Source organism: Pelodiscus sinensis, chromosome 3 (genome assembly GCF_052426305.1).
Source record: "Pelodiscus sinensis isolate ZL-2025 chromosome 3, ASM5242630v1, whole genome shotgun sequence".
NCBI classification, from domain to species: domain Eukaryota; kingdom Metazoa; phylum Chordata; order Testudines; family Trionychidae; genus Pelodiscus; species Pelodiscus sinensis.
Window position 1 is genome coordinate 84650661 of NC_143054.1, and position 12112 is coordinate 84662772.

The following is a 12112-nucleotide window of genomic DNA, read 5'->3' on the forward strand; positions in this document are numbered from 1 at the left end:
ACAAGTGTAGTAAGAGCTAAGAAAGCCAGTGACAAGTCTACAGCAGTTAGATTGCACGCTAAAGAGTATAATTCTTATACTGTGGATATACAGGAAGCAAAGAAGAGATTCCTTGCTTTCGTTATGGCATCTGCAAAATTTCAGTCAGTGGATACGTTCAGATTGGTGGACAGTTTGATTAATATAAGTTGCCTCCATATCTTTGTTGAATAGAGTCTGTCTCATGGCAAAATTTCTAGATATTTGTGGGGGGAAATATTCAACTTTGGACCATAGTATCCACATTTATGGAAACAAAGCAGGATCCTGAAGGGAGAAACACAAAGCCTCTCTCTCAGAGTTGCAACCAGTGTCATTAACAGGTGTTGGAAGCGTTAGGAGAACTTTGGACTACAGCTTGTATGTTAAAGTATGTCCTTCCTGGCTGGTGAAAATCAGAAGGGTAGTACTGGGTCTTTTGTTACTAGAGCTGGTCAGTGCCTCTGTTAGGAACAGTAGAATGCTGTAGGCCCTAAAGGAGTCTTGTGTGCTTAAATTACTCAAGAAATCATCTTCTGACAGAAACCTGGTCCAATAGAGCTCGGATTTGACAGCTTCCTGATGCAAGGTGTATTAATTTCACCTGGAATTAGAAAAGAGACTGTGGGACTGAAATGTAGAGGACTGCATAATAGAGCTAATCAAGAAATGGATTTTCTGTTCCATGGGAAAGTCCAACATTTCAAAGTTAGTGTTTGTTCCAAATTGAGAGAAAAAATTGAATTTTTGAAAATTTCTGTGGAATTCCAAAAATTACTTGATTCAGAAACATCAGTGTTTCATTTCAGTTATGAACATTAATTACATTTCAATAAAATAAAATATTTAATTTAAATAATAAGAAAATATATTATAAATATATAATTTAAATATCAATTATAATATTAATTGGTATTTAGATAACATATAAAAATAAAACCAAAGTGAATTGAGAAATCAAACAAAAAATGCTGCCAAAATGAAATGCTAAATGTAAAAGGATTAATTAAGACATTTTTGCAGAAAAATTTTGCGAGAATCAACTTATCCCATTAAATGTTCTGATTTTGACAAAACTGCATTTTCTGATGGAAAACCGTTCCATCAGAATTATGCACTGAAACTGGTTGAAATATTTTCAACCTGTTCTAGTGCACTGAATGATGATTTTATAATTTTCAACAACTGGCAGGGCTACAAACTGTTCAACTGATACTTTTTATTTCCACTCAATTGAAAGAAAATAAATAAATATTGAGTGAAAGAAGAACCATGTTCATAAGAATAGAAAAGAAAAGAAAATTGAGAGAAAAAATATGAATAATACAAGAGATTGCTAACGATAAACATTGGGCACTACAGTGAGGGAAATGGCATAAGGGTGCATCTACACAGCACCCTAAACTCGAAATAAGATACACAATTTGCATTACGCAAATTACATATCTTATTTCCAATCTGTTTTGAAATTTGAAATTTGGCATGTTTACACAGTGCCAAATCTCAAAATAATGTGCTATTTCAAGCTATTTCTTATCCCTTGTGCAACGAGGTTTATCGAAATGGCAAAATAGCATGTCCATTATTACGAAAAATATTTCAACATAATGGGCAACTTGTGTAGATGTGGGGTAGCTATTTCAGATATCCCAAAATAACCATGCAGTGTATACATACCCTAAATGTCCAACTAGAGAGACAGAAAATAAATCCCTTGTTTTGTCATTGCTATTGTTATACATTTAAAATATATAGTATATTCAGACAAATATAATATCTGGTGTGACAAATCAATATAGTAAGACATTCATTACATAGGAATGACAGGAAAGAAATACATAGTGCAATATGCTTTTTGTTTTTTGGGGGACTATAACCCATTCTCCTTGGCCCTCCAGAACTTCTCATGGAATCAATACTATTTTGTTATCTGGCCTACTTTCTTCTACACATACTAGCTCCCAACAGATAGAAGCATGTTCAATCAAAAGAAATGACAATCTCTTTCAATCTTTTAGTTCGTTTTCTCCCTTTTCTATTTAGACTCAGAGATTTTAAGGCCAAAAGGGGCCATCATGATCTTCTAGTCTGACCTCCACATTGCAGGCCACAGACCCTTGCCGTCCCACTAGTTTTGTTGCTGGAAAAGGGACGATATTAGGATCAGCATCTAAGCTCTCCAGGTTTTTTTGTTTGTTTTTTTAACCAAGCCACCTCAGTCCTCACTGCAAAGCTAAAGGTGTTTCACATTCAGATGCCCTAGTCCTATTATAATAATCATAGATGACTATAAAGGTGCCAGCTGTAATACTAGGGGTCTTCCTTCTCTTCCTACATGTATGCCTATTTTCAGCTCTGTTCACTGTGCTGGGAAGTAATGATTCAATCAAGCCACAATTAGACCTTCTGAGGCTTCCTATATATGTCCTAGACTGCAAGTCATCTGTCCAAAAACTTTTCTATAAGAATCCAAAATAAAGTTCACACCCTCTCTAATATTTAGAGTGGAGAATGTAATTTCATTCCTCCAGAGGTTTTTTGAAGTATATGAAGCAGAACACAACTGGGGAGTCATCTTATCTGACTTGACATTTTTTAAACTTATGTCAAATTGCGCTTTTGAAGGACTGCATAAAATGATTTAGTTTATAAAAAAAAGAGCTTGGAATTATATAAATAAAACATCACATAGAAAGGTGTCAGCACAATTTATGTGAAGTGAATGTTACAAGAGCTAGTCTATTGTAGAAAAATTCAGTTTATATCTCCTTAATCCCATTATTCTATCTAAACAGAAATTTATGTCAGTTTCTTAAGAAAATATTACAGTTTCTCATAACTGAATCCATTATTTTCCCTCTATGAGCCATCAAATAAAAACAAGTGAAATAGATTGTTTTGGCAGAACCTTGAACATAAAAGGCTGCAAGAATCAAGTCCAGTAAGTTAAACTCATTTTAGTGTGCACTATAACTGGAAGAGCTAACCTTGATGTTCCATTTAAATCAAGTCTTAGAGAAGAACTCTGAATATAATTGGTACCTGTCATATAAATACAAACTGTTATGCAACTGTTGGGGTCTTCTAGCATCTGGGCAATGTGCCTCAGGTGGCCTATGACTAGGATTCATCACCGAATTTGGTTCTCTGGTTAAGATCATTACCTTCTAATGGATTGGCTTAAGGAAGCAATCTGATAGGAGGATTTCAACTTAGATCTATACTCCACTACCACTAAGCAGGTTTGATCTTTACCAAGGTCTGCTCACCACACAAATTGATTAGTGACGTTTACCCAATCTGTAGAAAAATTAAGAAAAAAAGTAAAAAAGAAAAGCTTTAATATTAAACTGCTCTGTGTTTTACTCTTTGGGGGCTAATTCTCCACTGCCTTGCACTTTCTTACTGGCAGTGAAAAGTGAAGCTAAAATATGATAGTAACGTGTCACAGCCACTTCACATAGATATAAATGACTACAAAAGGTGCAAGGCTGTGGAGAATGAAGGCCTTTATATTTTGTCACAGTAAGAGTGGGGGAAGAATGCTTCATAGTCTCATGATGATGAGCTACCTTCTATTCTGTAACTGAAGCTCACACTGGGGATGATAATGCTTTCCAACATCACAGGAAAGTTATGGCAGTTATTTGGTTAATGCTATAAAGAGCTTTAAAAGTGCAATTAGTATGCAATAATTGTCGGAGAGTGGAGAGAAAAACAAGGAAAGCAAGGAGGATGGCACGATAAGAATACAGAGGAACAAAGTGAGGAAGAAACAATATAATAAAGGAGGGAGTTTTTCAGTGGACAGAGTGCATGTGGAAAAGAAAGAGATGCTGCTTTCCAAGAAAAGCAAAAATGAGACAAACTGAAGAAGAGATTAAAATTAGGGGGGAAAGTAGGAGGTACTGAAATGGAATCTTGATGTGGAAGGAGAAGAAAATAGCAAGGAAATGGAAGTGAGAATATGCAATGAAAGACATACAAACTTTAGGTTAGTGAATCTTTTCATTTATTTATAGCTATTTTAGGATTTTCCTGGCAGACTCCAGATATCTCTGATATTGGGAGAAAGTAGTTACACTTATTTTGAGCCCTTAGTATATGTTGTGTTAATATTACAGACTACAATGGATTCTATAATTCAATAATTGGAAATGGAGGAAAAATATAGTTCACAATTATGCTGCACACAAAAGCCTTCAAGGTCTAGGGATTAGGCAGAAGCTATATGCCTGGCTAATTTACCTAGAATTAGAAAAAATGTTTTAAATGTTGCTAAAAATGTTCAGGCCCCCATATTAATCAGCAGCATGCTACTCCTCCTTTAGCAGAGGGAGTTGGCCCTAATGTCATCCTGTGCCAAATAAAATACATCTAATATTTTTGAGAGAGAGAGAAAAGGGGGAAATAATCATTTTGCTGACTCTTTTCAAAAGACTGTGTGCGATCTGAGGCACAGTGCTATAAATCATGTCAGCTGAGGTTGGAATTTTGCAGAATCTTTCCAAAAGATTAAGGCCATGTTGATTTCATTTAAAACAGATCTTTTCAGCTCCATGATTCTGAAAATTTAGGGATTATATAATGTCCCTATCCCCTTCAGTGGATAATAAAAAATCATCAACTTTATAACACTATCTGATTTTAACATGAGTCAACTAATGTTAATTGTGCTTATTTCATAAGCCGGACACTGCCCATATATAAAGCAAAAAAATCATGTTTTGCTGCTATTTTAATTCTTTTCCCAATATCTGTTTAATTTTCCTCTTTAGCAAAGGCATGTGCACTCCATGTACAATCAAGACATTTAATATGGCTGTCCCAGCATGATAGTAATCCCAGGATATTTTAAAAAATAAATGTCTCAAAGCACAGGTCCTGCTGTGCAACAAAGTAATCAGGTTCCTTCATAGTAACAAGAGGATAGGCCTCAGCAATCTAAGGAATAACAAATAAATATTATAGTAGGTAAACAGTGAATTGCAACTATATTATGTTATTCATTCTTTTTCTTTCTTTTGATCTATTATTTAAATAATAAATAGAAGAGAGCTTATTTTACAAGCAAACAAATACAAACAAACAAGCCCCCTCCTTTCAATTTTCTTAATCTTGCAAGACAATGGCTGGCAGAATCTGGAGTGTCCTGGCCTTGACATCGCCATAGCCTTGAAAATGTAAAAAATATTCTTTAGTTTCATCTAATAATTTAAATCTCTTCTCCCTCATATTTTGAGGTTAAATTGATCTCACAGTTCATACTCTTTTAACTGATCATTTGATTTTCTTTGGCTTCTGCCACAAGGTTCATTTCACAAAAGCATTTGCATCAGTATAGCATGTAGAGTCCATATCATAATCTTCCAGTTCCCACTGCAGTGTTTCAAAAGTGGGCCGGTCTTTGGGCTCTGCATTCCAGCATTTCAGCATAATCTCATAGAGTTTATTTGGGCAATTATCTGGTTTAGGGATTCTGTATCCTTTATCCAGCTTCTGGATTACTTGGTAGCCCATCAGACCTGAAACAGATTAAAAAAGAGAAGGAAGAGGAAATGATCAGAAAGTAGCTCCATTTTTACATGCACAAATCTCCTGTGCCAACAAAATGATAGTTTAAATACACAAAACTCAAACTGGGTATAAAAATGGGCTTGTATGTTCATGTGCAAGGACAGAACATGAGACTAGCTCATGCAAGTGATCCATGACCATAAAAATGCATGTGTTCAAATGGAGGTCTACATGTGAATGTCTTTTAAGACCAAATTTTCAAAAGCTCTATGGATCTGTTTATCTTTTTATAGCTGGCCAGCATGGTGGTGCAAAAAATTACCTATAAAAATTTAACTAAAACAACCACCACATTAACTAAAATAAACCACCACATTAACATCATTAACATTCTCAAAATTGTCAAAATGGCCATTAGCTCAGTGTCCATAATGCATGAGCATATCTCTGTTTTTTACACTGCAGCGCGCACATTACACGCTTTAAATGGATGTACATATTTCAACCTTATTTGTATACGTTGTAAGAAACATTTTACTTCTCCAAAACAAATGTATGTACATATATTTTTAAATATAATTTGAACTTTTAATCATTATGGTTTTAATATAAAATAAATGGTCTAAAACTCCAGTACATGAGAATAGAACCTGGACCAGGGCCGATAATAAAGCATAGGGCCACGTGTGGGGGGAACTGACTGCACATGCCTCATGCCAGCCCTGCCCAAAATGGCCAAAGTGTGTCTGAGTGACTGGAATATATGGCCTGTCACCATCCTTTCCTTGAATATAGAGGTCAGCCCATGGAAACTACAACTCCCAACATGCTTGGCATCTTGGATTAAACATTCTACAAATCAGAACCTGTTGTCAATATGCAGGGCACCTCTAAATTACAGTAAAAGTGGCTGAACATGACTCCTTTTGCAAATTAAATGCAGCTATCTGGCTCATGGCAGTTACCAAATATGGCTGCAGGATAGGAAGAAAAATAGACACCCTTGGTTTGCTTTCTTCCCGACTTATTGCTCGGTTCAAATTATAACATTCTCACCACTTCTTTCTAAAATTGGTATTTAACACAATTAAAATAGCCACAAAGTTATTCCAGTGAGAAACCTCTTAGTTCTGGGGATATAGTCTGCTCTGATATTGTTAAATTCACACTTGGATAGTGCTCTTTTAGCCTAAATCCAGTCTGTGCTTCTCTATCTAAATTCTCCCCTACAGTAGAAAATACAAAAAAGTCTTCCTCTCTTCACACATTTTTTTCCTAGCCGAGCCTATGCAACATCTCACTCAGGAATCTCTCCTTCCGTGTGATACCTTCATAAAGACAGTGAAACAGGGGTCCACAAAAGCCTCTCCAATTGTACCTTCTAGCACTAGACTTGAATGGTCCAATGTTCCACAGGAATAGCCAACAAGCTAAGCCTATGAACCACTGATTGGTACCAACTAACCAAGTCTTAAATAGCTGGAAACTACAGGTGTTGGAGACCTTTCAGGAGGTCTGAGACATCCAGTAGTTCTGGATGCAAAGATGCTTTATTCCATATTTAGATTTTCAACCCCTGAATTTGCCTCCAATTCAATAAAGAAAAAAATCATCAAAAAGTACATTTAAATATTAATTTTAAATTAAAAACTCACCAGAATAAGGCATCTTCCCATAGGTGATTATTTCAAAGAGAAGTATTCCAAATGACCACACATCAGACTTAATGCTGAATTTATTGGAGCGGATCGCTTCAGGGGCTGTCCACTTCACAGGAAGTTTTGTTTCATGTTTAGCTTCATATACATTTTCATTTTCTAACTATTACATACAAAACAAAACAAACCCAAGTTAGCCTTGTTCAGTCACACACTTGAACTCATTGGGACTAAAGTGTGTGCTTAGGGCTTTGTTGAACTAGGTCTTATAGATGAGAAACTCTCTGTTCAACAGAAGCTTTTCTAAGCTGTTTGTAACTTCAAGTGAGCACCCAGTGTTGAATGGCTTGAGCTTTATTATGGCTGGCTCTTGTGAATTTTTCAATTCCATACATCTGCCAGAAATAGCAGCACAAAATATCATGTTGGCATTAGAGATTCCATGGTCAGACTGACTTCAGGTCTGATCTTTGATAAATAGAGGCGGTGATAGCAAGAGCTAATGCATTTAGGAACCTCTGTTTGGTGATTTATTGATAGCCTTGATGGGCTATTGACTTTGCTAATTACCACTTCACCAGCTTTCAAGCACTGAAAGACAGACTCAAAGTGATTTTAAATAGAAACTGAAAGTACTCCTCAATTTTGGCTCTGCTGTGAATGTTTTTAGTATAGCCATCTCCAGAACTCCCCTCACTCCAATGTGCAGACTCAGCAATTCAGACATGCTACTTTAGAGCTGAAATGGAGGAGGAGCATTTTCCGTGTGAACTCAATATTTTATATCACAATCAGGGTGTAACACCTGATCTAGTTTGACTCTCAACTTCTACAACCATTGCACTCGGTAGGAAAATCATCTGGCAACAAAATTTTTATCCTTCCCAGCGTAAAAATTTAAATAAATTAAACTAAAAAATAGAACTGTGGAAATGTTTGATATTTGTAAAATCCCCTTTTAAAATGAAAAGCCATTTGTTTGTTACATTAACCCACACTTACATCACTTTCAATATGCCATAGTGTACAACTTTCATAAACAGTAGTGAAAAACCAGGCCTCAGAGGTGATCTAAGAGCTCAGACAATGTCTGACTTACTGAGCCTGCACATCGGAGTGAGGGCAGGTGTAGAGATGCCTTAGTAATGGCGACCTGCATTGCTGGGCCATGCATCAGCTATAAGAGGAGGGAGGAGAGGTTCTCCCTCATCCAAATATTAGATGAGGTGTGAAAGAAAACTTGGGTCCATTTCTGTTCATGCCCCTTCCTCCACCGCCTCCCCACTCTTGAAACAGCCACTACACATGCAAAAGAAGTAAGGTGTATCATCAGAAAAAGACTCATTTCCCCTCAGCAGGATCAGAAGCAGAGAATGGACTGACATTTTCAAGATCCAGCACTGCCTGCTATCGAGGCTGGGGTATTCAGTTACAATCCAGTCCTAAATTAACATATCATTTAGTAGGGTATGTCTACACTGAAAAAACAGGTGTGTTCTTATCTCATCTTAACTTTCCAGCCATGTTAACTAACTCAGGCTAAAACAGCAGAGAAGACATGGCAACTCAGTTTTTAACTTGGATTAGCAATTTGAGTTAAAGCTTAGAGGGGATCTTGGTTGAACTCAATCTGCAACCATGAGTTATGAGATAGGGTGCCATGTTTTCACTGCTATTTTAACATGTGTTAGCTAATCTGAGTTAAGAACACACCTTTTGTTTGCAGTATAGGTACACCGTTTTCTGAACTTTTTTTTTTTTTGCACAGATGGAGTTCATGTTAATTCTAAGGCATATATATATATATAAATCCAAACACATCCAAACCCACCTTAAAAACTCTTGCAAGGCCAAAATCTGCTACTTTGTAAACATTGTGCTCGCCAACAAGAACATTCCTGGCTGCCAAATCCCGGTGAATGTAGTTTTGGGATTCCAGGTAAGCCATTCCTGAGGCAACCTGAGCTGCCATGTCTATTTGTTCAGGCAGATGGAGTTGTGAGCCTGCATCATCTATATAAAAAAATAATGTGGGGTTATTGTTAATATTTAGAGTCCCTGTGAGTTCTCAGGTTATTTAAATGTGTTAGCTTTTGGGAAAGAATGGCCCATCTCTCCGATGTAAATCAAGAACATCAAACTATGGAATAAAGTGGGAGTCCTAAAGAATGATAAAGGTTTAGAAATTATAAAGTCATGAATGTAGTATCATGAAAAACAACCCTCATTCACAATAATCTTAAAAGAGCAGATAACTAATGCAGCACTAGATGGTTGAGACACCTCCCAACAAAGGCAGTGGAGGTATTTGTCTTTGAAACAGGCAAACTACCCCCTGCAAAATGTGGTTAACAGCTAATATTTGTTACTCACTGTAAATGTGGTTAATAGCTAATGTTTGTTTCCACTTTTGGCAGCCAAAGATTAACTGGAGGTGAGGCAGAGTCATAAATGAGAACTAATGTCCCTCAACAAGCCTGACATAAAATTGACTGGCTACTGTCAAGTCTAAGAGATCCATTTTATCTTTAGAATGCATCTGAGTGGTTCTTACTGTTAGCTATGTTGTCTCAGTGATGAGGTTCCTTGAGTTGTCCTTAAACTATGTTTTCTTTCATAGAATCTCTTACAGCAACATATGCACCATTTGTAAGATTAGCAGCTTCCTGAAATACTAATTTAGCTCAATCAGAGATGGTGCTCACACAAAGTGCTTAAAAAAAACCTTGACCAGAGCAGGAATGCTCAACACATGAAGGAAAAAGCTTTAGTAGTTTGAATTGGCAAGGCAGGTACTGAGAGCTCTCACTGAGAATTACAAATTACAACTAGGATTCAATCTCTGAGAGGAGCCATGTTAGCCTGTAACTTTAAAAACAATGAGTAGTCCTGCGGCAACTTAGAGACTAAATATATATCATGTCATGAGCTTTTGTGGATAAAACCCACTTCTTCAGATGAGCATGACTGCAGAAAAGGGGACAGAATTTATAACAGAAAAAGAAGGGGGGGGGGGGAGAAGTACCTGTCACTTGTAACTAAGAGTCAAGGATTTTGTGGCATATTGGACCAGATTAATTGATGCTGGGAGAGAGATAAGTATAAACTCTTTTGTATGCAGGTGATCTAACTGTGAAGGAGTGATCAACTCATTGCTATAGTCAGTCATCATTCTTATGAGTGACATTTGAACCCAGAACCCACAGCGCTAGAAACATAAACACAAGCACTACTCTCACAGGAAAAATAGTATTTCACGTCTCCAAAATCTTTCCAAATTTGAATACTCCAATGATATATTACTACTTCAGTCATTCTGGGCTCTCTCTTTATATTGGGAATGTGGATTATCCTTCCTAACTGCCTTGGCATTAAAGACAAAAACATCATCTGCAGTTGGCAGTCGGCTTCTGCTAATGATATCCCACTGATTCAGAATGACAGTGGACAGCACTGCCTTGAATCACTTTTAACTCCTGGCAGTTCACCTAACCGAATAGAGAGCACCTTGCAGTCATATTTTTGAAGACTATTCGGCACTGTTTACTCCTGTACTCTACAGTTGCTAAACCTTGACTTTCCTGCTCGTCAGTATGTTTTGAACTGAAGAGGTGAAAGGCGGAATTTTAATGATTGAACTTTCCCTGGCCCTATGTACCTTCCTACTTCCTCTTTGAGGTTAATCTGGTTGTCATAATAATCTGACATTGAGATTATTTCTTTCTATTATTGAATCAGAAATTCTTCTCCCCCCCACACACATGTTTAATAGCAACCATGACCTTTGAAACAGAGAAAAATCAAACTGCATGACATGATGAAAATCTGTCATCAGGTTATAGAATCATATCACACAGTGTAGTTCTTCATTTGTGTGGATACTAACAGGCACTAACACTTACTGCTCAGTAACATACTGGAATAATACTGTTCAGGCTCTTGGACAAGAAAATATATCCATGAATGGAGTATGTTACAGTTAAGAAGAATGTGGTACCTCAGTTGGAGTGAATAGGAGGAGACATGTGTTTTGTAATTCTTCTATACTAGTCTGAGTCACAATTCCTTTCCTCATCACTCCAGTTAAGCAGCACCCCATATTCATTGCTGACTGTAAGCTTACAACCTAGTCCTTCTGGATTTAGGTTTGGTCTCACATACTTTTGAAAAAAAGTGATATAAATGTGAGACAAAGCACTCAAACTACAGGCACTGGCAAATACATTTATAAAACCTGCCCATGACTTATTCTCTACCTTGTAAGTAAAACGTGGCAACTCTTCCTGTCCCTTGTTACTAACAATTTTAAACAAAACCGTTTCTTTTATAAGGAATTTAATACAGGAAATGAAGTATTTAAGAGCATCCAGGGATGCATCATGATCTCAACCATCTGTCACAATGTCTTATTCAAAAGACAAGAGATAGGAGAGGCACTCACTGACAGAAGTATTAACAGTGTGAAATTCAATATTAAATATTCCTTCATTTAAGACTGGAGGCATTGGTAAATCCTCACTAAATATCGACTGAGCACATCACGATTGATATAAATACTCATACATTTAAGACAATTTAATTTATACTTGTAACTAGAAAGTAGTGCTCAGTTGTGTTCAATTAAGCTCTCTAGTGACAGCTCAATAATACATCATTATAATTAATAATAATTAATAAATACCATCTTAAATGTTTCCAGCAGTGCTCATCAGGAAAGATCACAAAACACTTTAATAGACTATACATTAGGGTTCCTTGCACATCACTAGAACACACTTCCTAGGCGGTGGAACCTGACAGACCACTGTGCAGAAAATGCTGCCCAAAATGTTTGAAGGGTGGAGAAAGGTTTAAAACAAAGAAAATGAAAAATAAATGTCTAGGAAGAGGAATTTAGCCAGGGACAACGTGATCACCCA

The 12112-nt window shown here is 36.7% G+C and overlaps 1 protein-coding gene across 1 annotated transcript in view; it reads right to left on the bottom strand.

The window, feature by feature from the left end:
• Positions 1-997: 997 nt before the first annotated feature.
• FRK (fyn related Src family tyrosine kinase) overlaps positions 998-12112 on the bottom strand; it is a 57827-nt gene continuing 46712 nt past the window's right edge. The window contains exons 6-8 of the mRNA XM_014573682.4: positions 9025-9206; positions 7191-7356; positions 998-5543 (exon numbers count right to left, since the gene is read on the bottom strand). Of these exons, the coding sequence (XP_014429168.2) occupies positions 5332-5543; positions 7191-7356; positions 9025-9206 (560 nt within the window). The 3' untranslated portion in view covers positions 998-5331. The remainder of the gene's footprint in view (positions 5544-7190; positions 7357-9024; positions 9207-12112) is intronic.